The sequence below is a fragment of the Octopus bimaculoides genome, chromosome 2 (assembly GCF_046866305.1).
Source record: "Octopus bimaculoides isolate indiv1 chromosome 2, ASM4686630v1, whole genome shotgun sequence".
Taxonomy (NCBI): Eukaryota; Metazoa; Mollusca; class Cephalopoda; order Octopoda; family Octopodidae; genus Octopus; species Octopus bimaculoides.
Window position 1 is genome coordinate 164854844 of NC_142929.1, and position 21882 is coordinate 164876725.

A 21882-nucleotide genomic window follows, 5' to 3' on the forward strand; every position below is an offset into this window, starting at 1 on the left:
CACAAACATCATACAGTCTGCCTTTCACTCTGAGGGAGAAGCTCTTTGTTATCAACAGAAGTAGTAACTCTCTGAACTTTACCCAGCCAATTCTTATTCTAGGACCATCTTGGAGTATCCACCTCCACAACTGATTTGGTCACATAGATTACAGAAGCTAATAACTACTTCTAGCTTTCCCCTGCTTGGCATTTGATGGAGTCTATTTTCTGTACATTTATAGTGTTTATTGTACCTGTGCACCTTCCACACACAAACACTATTTTCCCTGTTAACCTTCCTTTGATATTGCTGCACCTCTTATGTGTCCCTAGCTTACACTGAGTACATCTTATGGAGTTTCTATCTCCACCTTTTCTACAGACCGAGCAGGGCCATCTACCTGAAGGCTATATATATATATATATATATATATATATATATATATATATATATGAACCTTGCAAGGGGCGTTATGCTCGTAATAATAAACACATTACACCGGTAATAATAAACAGTAGTTTGATTATTGTTCTTCTCCTTTTACACATCTTTTTATGATTTTATAAGTTTTTTCTTCTCTCTCTCTCTTATGCCAGACATATTTGGTTTTGAGGGAAACATGGAATTAGCCAGACTTCCTTAATATGATGCTTTATTTTGTCCTCTGCAATCCTATGAGACATACAAGGTTGTTGATAATTTATATAGTGGGGTGGAACGTATATATCTGAAGCTATATATTGCAGAACACTGAGGTGAAGTTCATGGTTGCATCAAGCTCCTACTACTGTTATGCAATTATTTCAGCATCTTGATGAAATATATGTCCTATAAGGCTTTGAATACCACACCTGCTTTCTGCCTGTTATTATTATTTACACACACACACACACACAAATAATACACAATGTTATTTATTATTCTGAAGTCTCTTGTAAACTGTAGAGGCTACACTCATATAAGGAATGATAAACATTGTCGAACATTTCGCTACTGTATTTATTCTGAGATGTTCTGTGTTTCTTTCAATTACTTTAAAAATAACAAAGAATTTAGTAAAATAACTTAGTTATCATTTAGCTAGTGTTAGGAACATAAATTGTGACTAAGGTTTGGTGGAAGATTTAAATTCAAAACAAATGAAAACAAAACATTTGTACTCAGAGCCAGAACCGGTTTCAGCCGGGTTAGTAACAAAAGGGTTAAATGCCAGAAACTGAAGAATACACTATAACTACGAGGTGTGATCCATTTCCCCTGAACAGATAACTCTTTATAAATCACATATACACTTTAAATTACGTAACTCTGAAAACCACCTTTTTCTGCAGATTTCCCTCTAACAACTAACCTAGTTAATCTAAGAGAACCCAAAATGTTTGTGGACATTGTACTGCAATCTCTGTTTAACTAACACAAAGTTTCAATTCATTTGAAAAACACTTTCAGAAAGAAGTGATGAAGAACGCTTACCATGGGTTGTGATTGTGATTTTGTGCCAGTTCCGCCAGTTGCTGAAGTTGGTGGAGGTGCTGTTGATGACAGACTAGAATTATTCTGAGACACAGGCTTCTGGTCTCCACCATCACCATGTTTGCCCTCTTCACTTGGCATTCTCACCTGCAGATAAATCAGGTATAAAAAAATGAAATCATTCAAATAACAAGAGTAATCATAATTTTTCAGACTATTTTACTTTATGTTTAGAGATGTAAAGTTTAAGAAATACACTAAGTTTTAACCAGTTTTGATCTCTAATTTTCCTCAGGCATCTATTTTCTGAATGTCTACATACTATCAGACTGGATTCAAACTAAAACTTTTAAATTCTAAATTAAGGATTACTTCATATGTATGTGCTATTGAAATCTAAACATTTAACTCTTTTGTTACCATATTTCTTTTGGAATACACTATAAATAAAATCACTGTCCTTTTTAAACTGGTGTATGGAATATAAAGTAACATAAAATTTAGGAGTAAAGTTTTCATTTAGATCCCTTTAAAATAGGAAGCTTATTTCATAGAGCCAGGGCAATTTCAGGCAAGTTGGTATAAAAAGGGTTAACGAAAAAAATTATGGTTGAATGTTTCATTGGGAAGAATATGTGATAAATACACAAGTTTCCATCAGCTGTTGAGTATAAGATGAAATATTAAATTGATAATAAAACCAACTTTAAAAATTACTTTAGATATTATTAAACCTTAGAATATTGTTTCTTCTTCAAAATTTCTTTTTCAAAAATATTTGGGGAAAACAAAAATATTTTAGTCAAGAGAGCTGGATTGGGCTCAAATACATGGAGCATTAGAATAATCTCAGTAGAAATAAAAATGCAGTGACAAAAATAGCCAATGTCTAATATTATTTCCATTTTTCTAGCATGTACAGAAGACAAGTAAAGTTGTCATTCTCAACACCCTCTCATATCTGCTTTTGATGCCTCCACTTGTTGCCCCACACACTATAGACACTTTTGTGTACCTCCATTTCTGCAACATCACTCTCTTCATCCCCTCCAGTCTCACACCCTGCACATCATTTTCCTACCTTCTGATCAATCTACATATATATGTGATATTGCTGCTCTCCACAGCTCCTGTGTTGCTGCTTGTCACCCCCCTCTTTCCTGAGCCACTTATATCTCTCTATAGTTACCATCCACCACAGCTATGCATTTTTAATCACTTACTACATCCACCACTAGTTCAATCTCTAACCATCTGTCACTCTCCTCTCACACTTTTATGAAATTACCCTCTCTTTCTAACTGATCCAATATCTGTATTCTTTTCATAAGCAACATCTTTTACGTTAAGAGTACATTCTGGCACCCTGTCACCACCATCTTTATCTCCCTTCCAGTTACTCTTACCCATCCTTACAGAATGTAGAGTAGCCATGTAACTCCTCAATAGCAAGACACCTATGTCTGTCCTTGTACCACTTAGCTCTCAACACCTGGCATAAAGTCACCTCCTCCTACTCAGTCGAAGAAGCTTTTTCCTTTGTCTTGCAAGTTACCTGATGACCTCACTAATACCAGTGTTACAGGGAAAAAAAAGTGGTTGGTATTAGCCAGCAAAGCCATGCCAAAGCTGACATTTGGGCCTGATGAAACTCTGACTCACTGAACACTGTCAAACTGTTCAACTCACGCCAGCATGAAAAACAAACGTTAAATGATGATGATGATGCATCATATCTATTCTTAATTTCTGGAGCAGGTGGACATTTATATATGTAACAACTTATACACATATGTATATACACACACATAAGTAGCCCTGCATGGCATGTATTATTGAGTGAGAGTGAGAGAGACAGACAAGTTTTGTCACAAGCTGCTTGCAATTTGGATACCGATTTCATTTGCTTTATTTGATTACCTCAAGTTTTATCAATACTTTAATCTCTGTATAATCTATGTTGTACCTGAGTTCAATGACTTACAAGAAGTAACTACTACTCATTTTACAGCTGCCTTTCAAAACAAATAATTTATCAGTTTATACTCTTTTCATTCTATAGCATTTTCTTTAAATGTTCCACATCAATGCACAAGTGTCACAGTTATTCAATATACACACACTTGCTATAATTTAGTTCACACACACACATTAAATTTGTTGTGAATAAAAATCCTTAATTAAACAACTAAACTGTTTTTTATTTTGGTATGATTAAAGTCTACACGTGGGACAATATTGCAAAGAATCTACATGTATAAAATGAAATCCACAAGGACCTAAGATTTAATTCCTAAACACATATCTTTAAATTATAGATATATACTAGGTTTTTTTAAATATTTGTTTAAAATCAATTGTTGTCACTTGGCCCAGGTCAACTCTGATTGATCATAACTATGATAAACAGCATCACATTCTTCATTCAGTATATCCAGGACTACAAACAATCCACACAGTGGAATATATTTTATACCATGAAGATGAGAAGTCTAACATTTTGGATGCTTTTTCTCTCTCTGAAGAGTAAACACTTGAAATATTAGACTTTTTCCTCACGCCATATAACATATTCCATTTATATTACTTTTTGTTCATGAGAATATCACTAGTTTCCAAGGACTCTGTTTTATTATAATCTGGTCTACATTTTCAATGTGTCCTTTTTTTAAGGTGATACAGTGTAGCTTGAGGGAGATTTATTTGCTGAAACAAGTAAAAGTGTAACCTTACAGAAACTATACCAGCTAAACCGTCTCTAAATGCATTAAAAACACTAACATAAATCTGAACACTATTTCAGAAAATTATCCCCGTTTTCTTTGAGCATATAAAAGACAAATTTAGCTGAACCAAAATGAATAAGACAACCAAAGGTAAATTTGTCTCCTCACTTCTCCATGATTACATTTGAGAAAAGACTCATACACATCAACAGAAATTTAAAATATCTAGGTCAAATTGAAAGAGGATCATGGAAAAATGGTACATGACATGAAATTAACGAAACTCGACATAAAAATGTTTTTATATATCTTCACGATATATTTACGCACCACACAGTTAAAAAGAAGAAATTCGAATTAGTCATTACTCATTTTGTCCCACTTAAGACTTTTTTTCTTTATATTGAAGATTATCAAATTAGGCATTAGTGTGGGAGAAAATTGACTTGGAATCCAACAGAGAAAAAGATTTTGACTGCTAAACATCAAAAATTATTCAAATATTTTATTAGCAATCTCAATTACAATCAGGTCAAAGATGAAGAAAAATTTCTTAAAAAGAAAAAAAAAAAAGTACCTGTCACTTGACTATGTTTCAAACTCTCTCAACTTCAACAACTATGCTGACCAATTTTTACTCCAAAAGATGATGCAATACTTGCAAGGTAATGATTTCAAATAGATAGGGAAAAAATAACATGAAATAAGAAATTACAAATTTTGCCCCAGCCACCATAAATAAATAATAAAATTCAACTTACTGGATACATGACTGGTTGGTGTTAAAATGTGCCGGGGAAAAATTCCTGCAAAAGTGAAGATTTAACTGTAAATATTGAAATTAGAGTAAAAATGACAATAACAATAATAATGATTATCGATTTAAGTACAAGGTCAGGAATTTTGAGGGGAAGGGCAAGGGGACGGAGGCGATGGTAGTCAATTACATTAACTCCAACATTTGACCGGTACTTTATTTTATGAACCCGAAAGGCAAGTAAAAACACAAGGGATAATCTATTTAATCGACTGGTAAGTAATATCATCAATCAACATTAATGAGATTTGTCGGTGTTTCCGAACACCCCTTCAAGTCTCACACCTAATAGGAAAGAGAAACGGTTCGAAAATGGAGACTAAAGCAAAATAAAACAGAAAACCTGAAAGTTTTCGAAAAAAATTTCTATGGTATGAAACACAGAAATATTCTAATAATAATAATAATAATAATAATAATAATAATAATAATAATAATAAAAATAAAACGAAGGAAAATATGTATTCTTTTCCTTTGAAAGAAATCTATCCTTTTCCTTTAGCACTTTAAGAGAGCTTTTCAAAACATCCAGAGATTTGAACTCGGAATGCATGGATGAGGCATTTTGACTGGTATTCTCTGACTCCACTATCTGTAAAACCTATAACAAAACTTGTACCATTTTATTTTTACTTTTAGTCACAAATAGATAGACCAGATCAAAAACTAAGATGGGATTTTTAATAGACTGGATAATAACACTGAAGACTTTCACTAGAAGTGTATAGAATGAGGACTGAAACTTCATGAGCGCACATTTTTAAACCACATATTTCAATACTCACTGACAACAAATATTAGATCGATGATTATTATAACACAACCCAACTACGCATTTACAGTGTCATATTCTGTACAATACCTCGAGATCGAGACTATTTGTTATTAGTAGCAGAAACAAAGTAAGAAGACAATGACATATATATATATATATATATAACATTATATTTATGTGTGTGTGTGTGTGTATAAGTTGGTCTCAAACGGTCATATTTACACAGCTGAACTAATGGCAAAATAGATGAAAAAAATAAGAGCCCAAACAACATTCAAGATATCAAAACAAATTTTTACATCCAACTTATAAAACTAGTATTCTCAGTCGTTTTCATGACCGAAATTAAAAGTGTTTACCGTTATTTATATCCAAATGAATATAATTGTTGAGGCTATTTACTATAACGCTAATCTAACACATGCTCTTATTTTCGTGCTCCATGTTTTATTAAGATACGTAATTGGGCTTACAAATGTAACTTTAAATATTATATTCCGGTGAAGTTCGTTTACAGAATAGCGAAGACAAGACTGAGTGCCTACGCCGTGGATTTGGGATTTTCGCATGTAAAGTTGGCCATGTGTTATTTTAGAAGAGGCAGAGAGAGAATAGAGTAGGTGGAAGTCTGATAGGAAGATGCAGTGATAATTTAACAAGAACTAGCAGATGAGAAACGGATACATAATTACGACTAAATTACAATAAAATGGTAAATTGTTAGAATAAGAATATAAAAGGAACTTGCTAAAAACCAGGCTAGCTTTTCAGTTCGGAACGGAACTTAAGAAATACTTATGATTTAAAATAAAAATAGAATAATTCTTACTATAGCTAAATAGAACAAAACAAAATAACAACGCGTATAAAATTATAAATCAATCATAGAGAAATCGCGGCTTGTAGTGCTATCTGAATAGCATGCCTAACAAAATTTCTTTTACTGCGACCCGCCTAATCATTTGCCATGTCTTATGCGGCCCGCTTCTCGAGGTTGCCCTTATCTGTTATAAATGTATCATTTATGAGTGCGTGTAAACAATGGTTCGGTATTAGTAGACGACATTGTGTGTGTGTGTATATATATATATATATATATATATATATATATATATATATATATATACACTTTATTTAAAAGCAGCAGAAATATAACAAAAAAACCGTTACTCTGAGTTTCACGTTCCCGTTCATCGGACAGTTTTGTTAGAAAACTTTCCGATGAACGGGAACGTGAAACTCAGAGTAACGATTTTTTTGTTATATTTCTGCTGCTTTTAAATAAAGCATATTACTCTACCTCTGGTATTTGAGTACTCTTTTTTCCACCTTGTTGCACATTTCATGTGCTTACTCCGGTATATATATATATGTATATAGGCGCAGGAGTGGCTGTGTGGTAAGTAGCTTGCTTACCAACCACATGGTTCCGGGTTCAGTCCCACTGCGTGGCACTTTGGGCAAGTGTCTTCTACTATAGCCTCGGGCCGACCAAAGCCTTGTGAGTGGATTTGGTAGACGGAAACTGAAAGAAGCCCGTCGTATATATGTATATGTATATATATATATATATATGTATGTGTGTTTGTGTATTTGTCCCCCCCACCACCACCATCGCTTGACAACCGATGCTGGTGTGTTTACGTCCCCGTAACTTAGCGGTTCAGCAAAAAGAGACCGAATACAAAGAATAAGTCCTGGGGTCGATTTCCTCGACTGAAGGCGGTGCTCCAGCATGGCCGCAGTCAAATGACTGAAACAAGTAAAAGAGTATATATATATATATACATATCATCATCATCATCATTGTTCAACGTCCGCTTTCCATGCTAGCATGGGTTGGATGAATTGACTGAGGACTGGTGAACCAGATGGCTACACCAGGCTCCAATCTGATTTGGCAGAGTTTCTACAACTGGATGCCCTTCCTAACGCCAACCACTCCGAGAGTGCAGTAGGTGCTTTTACGTGCCACCGGCACGAAGGCCAGTCAGGCGGTACTGGTAACGGCCACGTGGCACTGGCAACGATCTCGCTCGAATGACTTTTCACATGCCACCGGCACAAGTACCAGGAAAGCAACGCTGGTAATGATCACGCTCGAACGGTGCTCTTAGCGCTTCACTAGTTCAGGTGCCATCACGATTTCACTTTCGCTTGCCCCAACAGGTCTTTGCAAGCGGAGTTTAGTGTCCAATGAAGGAAAGGTGCGCATAAATGGGCTGGCTACATCCCTGGCAGAGGCCTTGGGTTTAGGTCTCACTTGGCTTGCCGGGTCTTCTAACGCACAGCATATTTCCAAAGGTCTCAGTCAGAAGTCATTGCCTCGGTGAGGCCTAATGTTTGGAGGTCGTGCTTCACCACCTCATCCCAGGTCTTCCTGAGCTTGCCTCTTCCACAGGTTCCCTCAATTGCTAAGATGTGGCACTTTTTCACACAGATATCCTCATCCATTCTCGCCACATGACCATACCAGCGCAATCGTCGCTCTTGCACACCACAACTGATGCTTCTTAGGTTCAACTTTTCTCTCAAGGTACTTACACTCTGTCTAGTATGCACACTCACATTACACACCCATCAGAGCGTACTGGCTTCATTCCTTGCGAGCCTACGCATATCTTCAGCAGTCATGGCCCATGTTTCACTGCCATGTACACATGCGTCATACAGTCTGCCTTTTACTCTGAGTGAGAGGCTACTTGTCACCAGCAGAGGTAAGAGCTCTCTGAACTTTGCCCAGGCTATTTTTATTCTAGCAGCTACAATTTCAGCGCACCCTCCCACACTACTAACTTGGTCACCTAGATAGCGGAAGCTATCAATTAAATCTAGTTTTTCTTCCTAGAATGTGACAGAAGTTGTTTTCTGCACATTTTCAGTGCTTATTGCTCCTGAACATCTGCCACATACAAAAACTAACTTCCTAGGCCCTTCGATTCTAGTCCTTGCTTCCACACCTGAAACTTCTCCTCTAGTTCTGATAGTGACTCAGCAATTAGTGCAAGGTCATCAGCATAGAGAAGCTCCCAGGGGCATCCTGACTTGAATTCCTCTGTTATCACCTGGAGGACTATGATAAATAGGAGGGGGCTGAGGACAGAGCCTTGATGGACCCCTACCTCTACCCGGAATTCATTACTGTACTCATTTCCAACCCTCACCTTACTGACAGCATCTCTGTACATGGCTCGCACAGCTATATATATATATATATATATACATAAATACGGAGTGGCAGTGTGGTAAGTAGCTTGCTTACCAACCAAATGGTTCCGGGTTCAGTCCCACTGCGTGGCACCTTGGGCAACTGTCTTCTACTATAGACTCGGGCTGAGCAAAGCCTTGTGATTGGATTTGGTAGACGGAAATTGAAAGAAGCCTGCCGTATATATGTATAGTTATATGTGTGTTTGTGTGTCTGTGTTTGTCCCCCCAACATCGCTAGACAACCGATACTGGTGTGTTTACGTCTCCGTAACTTAGCGGTTCGGCAAAAGAGACCGATAGAATAAGTACTAGGCTTACAAAGAATAAGTCCTGGGGTCGATTTGCTCGACTAAAGGCGATGCTCCAGCATGACTGCAGTCAAATGACTGAAACAAGTAAAAGGGAAAAAGAGTATACATATATAGAACACAAGTACAAGCTTTTCTGGGCAGGGAACACTGACGGGGTCAGGTGCGTGGGTATACTTCTTGCAAAAAAAGGGGGTTATAAGGTAATCGAGGTAGTCAGAGTATGAGACAAAATACTTAAGATTAGATTAGTGCTTCATCATGGGTTAGCAACCATTATCTTGGCCTATGCCCCTGAGCCGGGGCTACCTGATGGACAGAGAGACCGATTTTATGACATCCTCTTGCAGACTTTCCTGTTGACGAATGACATGGACCTTCTCTTTGTGGCTGGTGACTTCAATGGATATGTTGGACAACATGCAGGGTCTTCCATGGTGTACATGGTGGCTATGGCTTTGGTTCCCGCAATGTGGCGGGAACCAGGCTGCTGGAGTTCTGCAAAAAAATTTGCCATTGTTCTCCACTGCGAGGACCAAAGACTTGAGGTATTTCATGTTGCAAGACACTGTGTGAGAGAAAATTGTGACGTGGTAAGAGAGAAATGTGTCTGCATGGATGATGGTTCACTTGCACCAAACGAGGCTGCAAAGAGAGAGGTTTGGAGACGACACTATGAAAGGTTGCTCAATAAAGAGAATGAATGGGAGAAAGAGAGTTCCGAATGTCGACCCAGCAGAGGGACCAGCTATCCGAATTTACAGTACCTTGGTTGATAAAGCAATTAAGAGTATGAAGACAGGGAAAGCTCCCGGCCCATCAGGAATCACTACAGAGATGCTTAAAATTTCTGGCAGTGTCGGCTATAGCCTAGTCACACATATAGTCAATCAGGTGATACATGAAGGAGTCATACCCAATGACTGGCGAAGCTGCACCATAGTCAACTTCTACAAAGGTAAAGGTGATGCCTTAGATACAAATAATTACAGAAGTATCAAGCTGTGGGATCATGTAATGAAGGTCGCAGAGAGAATCATAACCCAACTAATTAGGGAGAAAGTCAGTTTAGATGAGATAAAGTTTGGGTTCGTGCCAGGTAAAAGCACCACTGATGCTATATTTCTGGTAAGACAGCTGCAGGAGAAATACTTAGGCAAAGATAAACCTCTGCACCTGGCTTTCGTTGATATGGAGAAAGCCTTTGACAGGGTCCCCCGATCATAATATGAACATATGTTAACATACATAAACAGAGAAAGAATGAGAGAAGGAGCAAGAGAGAGAGAGAGAGAGAGAAAGAGAGAGAGACACATTAGAAGTTATTAACCCTTTAGTGTTTAGTGCTTAAACTGGCCATATCCAGACCAAATATTCTCCCTGTTTTATATGCAAACTGGACATATCTGGTCTTTCACACCTAACTGACATTGACCTTCTAAAAATAAACAATCACATCATTGAAACCTGAAAGCGATAAGATAATGCATGATTAATTCAGAACAATTTGAGTGAAAAAGGATTTCATTTAACAGTGTAATCTGAATACTAAAGAGTTAATTAAACATAATTGCAATAAACAGTTTATCTCATGTGTCGCCCGCACATGAGCCAGTCCAGGGGCACTGGCAACGATCTCGCTCGAAAGATATCATGTGTCGCCCGCACATGAGCCAGTCCAGGAGCTCTGGCACGATCCCGCTCAAAAGAATTCATGTGTCGCCCGCACATGAGCCAGTCCAGGCGCACTGGCAATGATCTCGCTCGAAAGATATCATGTGTCGCCCGCACATGAGCCAGTCCAGGGGCTCTGGCACGATCCCGCTCAAAAGAATTCATGTGTCGCCCGCACGAGTCAGTCCAGGGGCACTGGCAATGATCCCGCTCGAAAGATTCATATGTCGCCCGCACATGAGCCAGTCCAAGGGCACTGGCAACGATCCCGCTTGAAAGATTTCATGTGTCGCCCGCACATGAGCCAGTCCAGGGGCACTGGCAACGATCCCGCTCGAAAGATTTCATGTGTCGCCCGCACATGAGCCAGTCCGGGGGCACCGGCAACGACCTCGCTCGAAAAACCTCATGTGTCACCCGCAAGCCGGCCCAGGGGCACCGATGTATATATATGTATACATATGTATATATATATATATATATATATATATATATATACATTTGTATGTATATATATATATACATATGAGTGTATATATATATATACATATGAGTGTATATATATATATATGTATATATATATAAACACATATATATATATATATACATATGTATATATACATATATATATATACATATATATATATACATATGTATATATACATATGTATATATACATATGTATATATACATATGTATATATACATATGTATATATACATATATATATATACACATATATATATATACATATATATATATACATATGTATATACACATATGTATAAATTCGACGACTGGCACTCATGCCAACATCGTCTCCTTCATTGGACACGAAACTCAGCTTGCGAAGACTCGTTGGGGCAAGCGAAAGCGAAATCGTGATGGCACCTGTGCCCAGCGTCGCCTTTCTGGTACTTGTGCACGCGGCATGTGTAAGGACTTTCGAGCGAGATCGTTGCCAGTGCCCCTGGACTGGCTCTTGTGTGAGTGGCACATAAAATACACCATTTTGGGCGTGGCCTTTGCCAGTACCGCCTGACTGGTCTTTGTGCCGGTGGCACGTAAAAGCACCCACTACACTCTCTGAGTGGTTGGCGTTAGGAAGGACATCCAGCTGTAGAAACTCTGTCAAATCAGACTGGAGCCTGGTGTTGCCATCCGGTTTCACCAGTCCTCAGTCAAATCGTTCAACCCATGCTAGCATGGAAAGCGGATGTTAACCGATGATGATGATGATGATATATATATCTATATATACATATATGTGTAAGCTTGCAAGGAATGAAGCCAGTATGCTTCGATAGATGTGTAATATCAATGTGCATACTCGACAGAGTGTAAGTACCTTGAAAGAAAAGGTGGACCTAAGAATCATCAGTTGTGGTGTGCAAGAGAGACGATTGCACTGGTATGGTCAAATAGTGAGAATGGATGAAGAGAGCTGTGTGAAAAAGTGCCACACCCTAGCGGTTGAGGGAACCTGTGGAAGAGGTAGACCAGGAAGACCTGGGATGAGGTGGTGAAGCACGACCTTCGAACATTAGGGCTCACTGGGGAAATGACTAGTGACCAAGACCTTTAGAAATATGCTATGCATGAGAAGACCCGGCAAGACAAGTGAGACCATAACCCGTGGCCTGTACCAGGGGTATAGCTAGCCCACTTATGCGTACCTTTCCTTTCTTGGACACAAAACTCTGCTTGCAAAGAGCTGTTGAGGCCAGTGAAATCGAAATCGAACCAAATTTGACTGGCATCGATACCAACCTTCCTTCATTGGACACTAAACTCTGCTTGCAAAGACCTGTTGGGGCAAGTGAAATTGAAATTGAACCAAATTGGTTGACTGGCACCCATGCCAGTGGAGCGCTCACAGCACCATCCGAGCAGGATCTCTGCCAGAGCAGCTGTCTGGCTTCCATGCCGGTGGCACGTAAAAAGCACCATTTGAGCATGATCATTACCAGCGTCTCCTTACTGGCACGTGAGCAAAATATTCGAGCGAGGTTTGCTGCCAGTGACGCTGGACTGACTCCTGTGCAGGTGGCAAGTAAAAAACACCATTTGAGCGTGGCTGTTGCTAGTACTGCCAGACTGGCCCTCGTGCTGGTGGCACATAAAAGCACCCACTACACTCTCAGAGTTGTTGGCGTTAGGAAGGGCATCCAGCTGTAGAAACTTTGCCAGATCAGATTGGAGCCTGGTGTAGCCATCTGGTTCGTCAGTCCTCAGTCAAATCATCCAACCCATGCTAGCATGGAAAGCGGACCTTAAATGATGATGATGATATATATATATATACATATTCAATTTTTTGATATTAATCGATATGCAGGCATTCTATTTTAGAGAATACAAAAATAACCTAATATTTTTGTATTATCTGAAGTTGAATACCCGTATATCGATTAATCCCAAAAAATGAATATTGACTTTTATCAGATGCTTTGTATATTTATAGATAAATATATAAATATATGATAAATAAGAGCCCAAAGTACAATATGTAGATGCACATAACGCTGAAGGGTTGCACCTGATTGATTAAGAAATTTGTTTTCCCAAACCATTTATATACATATACATACACCTCACCTTGCTGGTAGCATCTCCATACAAGGTTTCACCAACCACTCGTCTATCCGTAGGTTCCCAATTGACTAACACATAAGGGATTGCGGGACTTTGTGAAAAGCTCTCTCGAAGTTAACAAAAGCCAAGTATAGAGGTTTATATTTAGTTAGGTATTTCTCCTGCAGTTGCATTACCAGAAATATAGCACCATTGGTGCTTCTACTTTGCAGAAAACCAAACTGCATCTCATCTAGGTTAATTCTCTCCCTAATTAGTTGGACTATGACTCTCTCCGCAACTATTATAACCAGATCCAACAATTTGATACATCTGTAATTATTTCTGTTTAAAGTATCATCTTTACTTTTGTAGTACTTGACTATGGCGCTGCTACACCAGTCATTGAGCATGACTCCTTCATGAACTACTTGATTTACGATGCAGGTGACAAAACCATTACCCACACCGCCCAATATTTTAAGCATCTCAGCAGTGATTCCTGATGGGCCAGAAGCTTTCCCCGTCTTCATATCCCTAATTGCTTTACTTAAACCAAGATGTCCATGTAACAACACATTCTTCCCTAGACTTGAGTATTTCAGCAATGATGTCATCAGTATCAGATGGCTTGTTCTTTAAGCCCTGAAAACCTACCTGCACTCATTCCTAATATCTCTGTACATAGCTAGAATGACTGTCACCAGGCATTCACCTACTCCTTGCATCCAGATCAGAGAGGAAGGGACCTTGTTGAAGGTTTGTTCCAGGCTATGAATGCTGTGTATAGTGGTTTACTTTTGGTTAAATACCTCTCCGGAAGTTGTCTTAGAAGAAAAAGAGCATTGGTAATACATTGCTCTAGAATGAAACCAGTCTGCATCTCATCCAATTACAAAAAAAAAAAAAAAAAAAAAAAAAACTCACATCACATAACAGACATTGTAACATTATTTTTACCTCAACACTTTGAGGATAAAAGGTTGGTATCAGTAGATTTTCTGTGTATGTATGCAATTCTATGTGATCAAAGAATACATCTACAAGTATACTGTACTTCTAGCTCTTTGAATTATCAGGTAGATTTGAAACGGAGCCTTTATGTAAGTCATATCTCAGCTCAGTAGGTTCAATCTACCCTTTCTGATGCATATTGCATCCTTGTTTGAAATGCCTCCAATCATTCTTACTAGTGTTTCCTGGTTACATTGATCTTCAGTTCATATTTTAGGTTGTGTTTCAAGCAGTCCTTTTATCTTTTCATAGAATTACTCTGAGGATGCTTTCTAATTCCCAGTTAGTTGTAAAAAGCAGTTGTGGGAGCTGTTCATTGTTCACTTGTACTTGGCATCTGTTGATCTGTGATCCAATAGTGAGACAGTTGACTTTTTGTTTTTGTGTGTGGTACTGTATGGTCTTTAGTTAATCAGTAAGGTAGCCAAATTGGCTGTTCATTTCCTTAAACGTAGCACTTTTTTGTCCACAAACCTTATGCTATGGGACTGTGTGATGTTCTGAGTCTTGATACTGAATATGCGATTCAGACACACCTTTGGTGAAATTTCAAGCATGTTCAGGTGTTTCTGGCAAATACAGAATTGTCGAAACACAGACACTAATTTTAGTTTGAATGATTTTGTCCCTCACCATCTTACACTACACCATTTTCTTGTTAAAGTCGCACAACCCTTTTGAATTCCAGTGTCTAAGGATCTACCTCTTGACAACGTACTCCCAAGCAGTGTTGCCTTTTTAAGCTGTGCGTGCGCACTCATGTTTTACAAGGAATAAAAAGAAAAAAGTGCGTACGCAAAATTTCAAAGATAAAATCGAACTTTTTTAAATGAAAAAATTTGAGTAATGTTTACGCGAATAGATGCGCACATTCCAAACAAAAACAAAACTTGCACACAAGTAATTTCTCCGCATGCCCACAACAAATTAGAGGGAATGTTCCCAAGATATAAAAATGGGCCTCACAGTCTTTAATCCGATACCATTTACTTAAACATTTTGTTCAATGTAGGGATCAGTCGGTGGAGAAATTAACATTAGTCTTCAAGCTTACTATGGGGTCAAAAGCAACTATAAAGTGGTCCATTATAAACCGCGTGTCATTTACATTAGAAGCAACAAAAATCAGCATCATCTGTATAAAGTAACTATCGAATCAAAGTTACAATTGAATTCCCTCAGGTCAAAGGCCTTGCATGTTATTTCTATAACTTCGGTGGATATTAATGTGACATGCATGAAAGAATACTGGGATATCGCTTTATTTAATCCCATTGTTTATAGTAATTTCGTCAGAGCTGCTCACTGAAAGTGATCAGAGCCTTAATATTACAATGTTGTTTCTTAAACTACAAATTTGACGGACAATCCAACTTTCCATGAACTTTCCTAATCTTTCTTCTCTGTTAAAGGTGTCAAAGGCCTTTGTTAAGTCAACAACGACCCGATATAGAAGCACCTGCTGCCATATATGTATGTATATATATATATCGTCGATCCGAATATTAATGGTTATGCCTTGTCACTGGTCAGAATGTTACCGTCGGTTTCGCGCCGACTAGGCAATACTGACTCCTCAGACATGCTCCTTAATACCATACATATGCACTATATTACTCACTGATGTGACTTTTTCAGACTTATGGACGACACACACATATATATTAGATAGATATGTATGCGTGTGCAATGTTTATTTAGAAAAGGCACACACGCACATTAAACTGTGTCGATATCTGTTAATGCATGTGATATGATGTGGGAAGAAACCTAACCAAATATCAAATAGAACCTGATAAATAATAAACATAAAATGATGTCAACACTTCTTGGGAATATAAGATGTTGAAAGGGGAGACAGTATACAAATTTGCGAAAAAGTAAACAAAAGTGCATGGTCACTGGCTTAATGTTTGAAATATCAATGGAAAAATGAACAGAAGAGAGGGATATACGAAGTGTACATATTCACACGCGCGCGCAGGAAATATGTGTTTAATCTACATAACACATGGCATATAAAGTTGGTGTGTATGAGGTGGGTAGAGCAGTAGACTATCTGTGGAAAAACTCAGAAAGTTCCATCACTAAGCAAAGTTGAGCTGAAACACTGATATTTTAAAACTTATACTTGCCTTTGATGTCAATAAAGATCGATTGATTGAAATAAATAGGATTTTATCATTAATTATCTTTCAGCGTATTATCCTTTGTCTCGTAGCTCCGTTTCGATTCATTTAAACACCGACTGAAATGGAGTTAGTTTCCGTCTCTGCTTTCATAAACATTTAGAATGAATTTTGCTTCAAGCTTCTATAAATAACATTTGATGCCGGTTTTAGATCGTAAAATTTTACTCTGAAACTAGTCTTTCTAGACTAATAGTCGATAATGATGATAAGGAGAGTTAAACTCTATCGTTTTTCTATAATTCTATAATTGAGATCGGTGAAATATACATAAAAAAAAAATCTCGGTGAACCTAGTAAATATGAAAGAGACGAGCAAATGCTGGTTCACTACCGAGCTATATTAAAATCGCGGACATAAGGTGCCTCGCACACATATACATATATACATACATGCACAGATGTATGCAAAAAGTACAACTAGCGCATGCGTACTGACACCTACTGTTATGGCTATCCATTGACCTCTTAGCAACACTCACAGCTATGTCTTAGCCCTATGCTATTACTTTTTTTTTTTTTTAGGAATTTCTTGCTGTTGCCGACTTTATTCTAATATATCAGCATTTATATTTTATTCATTTCAACATTCACATTTTATAAGAAAAAAAAGCGAGAAAATACACCAGCTTTAAAAACACATTTCGTTAAATATATATTTTTCATTTCGTTTTCTCTTTTGCATGCAGGTGTATACAATGTAACATACTGAAATTTTTAATTTTTATTTACTTTACAGAACTTTATAAAATAACAATAGCCAAGTAAAAACGATGGAAATATTGGAGAATAAATGGAGGGAAAAAATAGGGAAATTCGGCGTGGAAGGTGAGTCTGCCATAGATCTGAAGATAAGAGATCAGCTGACCTCTTTTGACCAATCAGCGCTCACTTCAGCGCCGTCTCCTCCAAATTGTTGTTAGTATCACTGTTTAGGCTAACAGTTGTATATTCTCATGGTCTGTTCGGTCGTTTACTATTGTCAGTCTAAGGCTAAACCTTTATTTCTTTTAAGAATTTTGTAGATGTAGAAATTCTACGAAGACATTTCACTCGCATTTGGAGTTAATGTTGAACATTTAAAGAAAATTGCTGGTTATTTTCATTGATTGCGTTCAGCTTGTAATCATGTGATATCGATTGACCAATCAAAATTTTTGGTTGTGAAGCAAGCATATATAAAGCTGAAATGCGAGAGAATTGGAGTAATGCTGGCAAGGAAGCTCGCGCTGGTATTGGAAATCCGGCGTGGAAAATGGATACAAAGACCCATCCAGCTCTGCAAGGATATAAAACGAATGCTCCAAAAATGTCTAAAGGGTACTGAAATTATATTTTTGTTTTAGGAACTCAAAAAGTGCATTATTTTAGCCATCCGAGGAGTGGGAAGCTCCATTGTAAGGTCCGCCATTGTTCGTAAGTAGGCTGCCGTTTCGACTCTCTTTTCTTGGTATTTATTTGAAGCGTCAACCTTAGGTTTCGATTTGCATATTTGTTCATTTGTTTTTATAAAGATACATAGATCATTTTTATGTAAATATTATGCGTAAAAACGCCCTTTAAAATATGTATTTTGGTTGGGATTTAAAACCCTGGCCGCGGTCTAGAAAATAAAAATGTCGTTTTAACCGAATCAGCAAATGTCGTTATTTCTTCAACTATTTTCTGTGTCTGAATCACTTCAGAAATTCTCGCAATTAATCTCTCTGCAAATTATTGATTTTTTAATGTCGTAATTAACCGATCATAGCTATTTTTATGCTGATATTAAATATATTTTTCATATTAATGGATGGTTTCGACGTAAACAAGGGCAGACAAAGGTGGGAGGGGGGAAATATATAATATACGGTCAATCGAGATCTTTATTTTATTTGAATTTTCCTTATTTTCACGCGTTAAAAACTTGCTTGTTTGGATCGTGTCCATTGCCACAGTCCGTGTTGTGCATATCTAGATAATTGACTATGTTGAAGTGTGTGATTATGCTTAAATAAAGCTTCTAAATCAAACCTCCATTTTGTGGACATCAGGCAGACTATTTTAACAAAATGATGGTGTTAGTTAAGAAGTGATGAAGGAAGTGTTTCAATCTCTATGATGCAGTAAGGTGACAACAAATGTTCTAATGATTTTATGTAGTTGTGTGTGTGTGTGTGTGTGCTGCGGCGGTGTGAAGCTGGTCGTTAGTGTTACAGTAGTAGTAGTAGTAGCTGCAACCGTAGCTTGCTTGCCTCCATTTATTTCCTTCTAGATGTCTCTTGGATCTTTTTCATTGGCCCCATTTATTTTACTCTGCAATTTTGATTTCGTAGAAGCTATCTAACTTTATTGATGTTATTGCCTATGAAACGGTGTACTATTTCTGTCCTCTTCAGTTCGATCTTTTCGAAGGCGGTGGATGGCAGCAACGAAGCGCGCCTCTTTCTTCACAACTCTTAAACGGTTAATGTTACTGTATGGAGCCACTCTTACCCTTACCATGACTATTCACTTCTGAGTATAACAACTTACACTGCATTATATATATATATATACTTTTGTTACTTGTGTTTAGTGAAATTGTCACTCTAGATACACTGGGGTTACAATCGGTAATTAAATTATTTCAAATCATTAATAATACTTACTGCTTTAGATAAAATTTAACATCGATCACCATAATGGATCGATGTAATCGATAAATAATTGGTGCTGCCACTATGAACACACCTCCGTGAAGGAAAATGGATGGCTTCAATTCTTCCATCGTTCTTGTTACGCTGTCCTAACTACTGTACAAAGGTTTCAAACAGGAAGTACTCTATAAACCTAACTCTACACTGACTTGATTTACTGCTCAAATCTTGCCTTTTAATATCTTCTCTTCACTTAACATGTTTAGAATAGCTTACTTTCATATAGTTCTTCCTTGATGGGAAGTCTTAATTCTGATATAATGCAGTGAACTTGATTCTCCAACTATCTACCTTTATAAATGGGCGGACACACTTCCTCGTCCTTACACGTGGTGTCACCGCCATTTGGCAATGGGTACTCAAACGACCTCATTTCTACCCGTCTTCTACCTTTCTTTATTCACTCTTAAAACAGTTTTTTTTTCTTTGAATTTAAATAAAATCTTTACGTTTTTAACAAGCTGTTTTCTTATTTTATTTATTTATTACCTGCTGTCAATCGTAATTTATGGTGGGAAATGAAAATTGACTTACGTTTAATCTGAAAAAGTATTTAATGAATCTGTACACTATGGTGGACGACTGTCGCGTACTGTCAAGTAAATAAGAAGATAGCGCAGTCAGTTTACAAAAGCTGTGTGTATGTGTGTTGGTAGCTGAATAGTGTGAAAGCCGGCCCAGCACGTTCATCTGTTGCCAGGGCCGGCCACATTACTACTGCTTATGTTAAGTAGGCCATCGTCTTAAAACTGCTCTCTTTACTCTGCCGCCAAATCACAAGTCCCCCCCTCCATTCTCTTTCCTTACCCTCCCGCTTTCTCTAGTATTATTATTACATTATATATATTAGTCTCGATTAGAATATTAACTCGAGTAATACAAAAATAATCGAATTAATAATAGATAGTTTTTATTCTAAAGTAACTCTGTTCCATCTATGTATCCAAACGAATTGATAAACATTTCCCTCTTTCGTTGATAGAAGATAAAAATCTCTTCAGATCACTATCGACCGCCATATTTTTCTAACGTGTTTCTTTTAATATCAGTTGTATAAACAGCTGCCACTATATATACATACATATATAATCTTCGGCCAAAGCAATAGTTCTGTAGTGATTAATAATGAAAATAGTTGTATTGTAAAAATTTAGCAACATTATTAATTTGGTTTGATATAAACAGAAAGAATAAAAGTTATGTAATTGGAGATAATTATTTCTAAGGTGTCTCCTATGACTAATACATTAGCAGTTTCATTTTTAATTGTACAAAACAATATATTCGTTTTAATTAGTTTCTCATATTTCTATGAGCTAAAGTTGAGAAAATCAAGCATTGTGTTGCTCTAAGAATATGAGATACTTGGTTTCAGACTATTGTATATTTTTCTTTTTAAAACAGTCCAAATAATGTGAAATGACAGCCTTCTTGATTAGTCCTAGGTCAGCCTACTAGAGTAAAGATGATTAAGGTTATCCCAGCCTTTTGCATATCTAGGACCTACATTCTCCTCTTGTAATATTGTTTGCTGAAAAGTGTGGAACATGTGTGTCAGTAGGAAGAGTTGTTAGCTTAATGATTCACTAACAACTGGTAATTTATTGATTGTTTTGGTCTGCTCTCCTCGTATTTAGTAGTAGTAGCAGCATGTCATGTTCGCTGTCTTTCTTTACAAGTAGCGGTAGCAGTAAAGTGTAGATGATGATAATAATAATCATAGTATTAGTTGTAGCACCAAGATATTTCAATATGGTCAAGTAGGACAAATAGAAAGAATATACTTTATCCAATATATTACTCATGAACACTGCTTGTATTTACTTTCTTCACCCTCTCTCTTTGCTGCCGCCGACTAAAGGCGATCACCAGCGCCCTGCTGCTTCTGTCACTCCAGTTTCATTATTCATTCGGTCGCTAGTATTGAGTGCTGTAGAAGCTATTTATAAGCTAGATTTTTCAACTTCATTATAAGGATTTTTAATTTTCAAATAGTTGATTGAAACTTTCGAACCGATTTCATTGAAAGTTGTCATTTTGAAAATGTCTTACATTTGTATAGGTATTTAAACCAAAGGATATATTAAAATAATGGAGATCTTACAGCAGTGATATCGGGAAAACTGAAATATAAGATTCAGCAAATGAATGGCTTAAGTGAAAGTTGATTTTTGTAAATTAAGCATGCAAACTTGTAAAAAATAAACCTCTCTGTATGGGAGGGAGAGAAATGACATACTAGGACTGATTAAAGACCTAATTCAATAGCATTTTCTTTTTGCATGTGTTCTGATGATGAAATCCGTGTGAAATATTTAATTACAAATGTCTTTAATTAAAAGATATTTCATTTTGATGTCTCAGAAATAACTTTTTTCGTCAGAAAAACGTTCATCAATAATTTCTTAATAATCTCTGCTAATGAACTGACACTTTATGCTATCAGTTTCGTGGGTTCTGTCA

At 37.2% G+C, this 21882-nt stretch overlaps 2 protein-coding genes across 17 annotated transcripts in view; one reads left to right on the forward strand and one right to left on the reverse strand.

The window, feature by feature from the left end:
• LOC106875273 (WD repeat-containing protein 5) overlaps positions 1-19521 on the reverse strand; it is a 39008-nt gene extending 19487 nt beyond the window's left edge. Inside the window, exons 1-3 of one of the 9 annotated variants that reach the window (XM_089348051.1) lie at positions 19372-19521; positions 4943-4987; positions 1456-1602 (exon numbers count right to left, since the gene is read on the reverse strand). In XM_089348051.1, coding sequence (XP_089204177.1) covers positions 1456-1602; positions 4943-4951 — 156 coding nt within the window. In that variant the 5' untranslated portion in view covers positions 4952-4987; positions 19372-19521. The other 8 variants (XM_089348044.1, XM_089348048.1, XM_089348047.1 and 5 more) reach the window with 8 other exon arrangements.
• LOC106869811 (bromodomain-containing protein 3) overlaps positions 17632-21882 on the forward strand; it is a 96437-nt gene continuing 92186 nt past the window's right edge. For 4 of the 8 annotated variants that reach the window (XM_052965696.2, XM_052965697.2, XM_052965699.2 and 1 more), the window contains exon 1: positions 17632-18061. In XM_052965696.2, coding sequence (XP_052821656.1) covers positions 17931-18061 — 131 coding nt within the window. In that variant the 5' untranslated portion in view covers positions 17632-17930. Of the gene's footprint in view, positions 18158-21882 lie in introns of all 8 variants that reach the window. The other 4 variants (XM_052965700.2, XM_089348040.1, XM_089348041.1 and 1 more) reach the window with 1 other exon arrangement.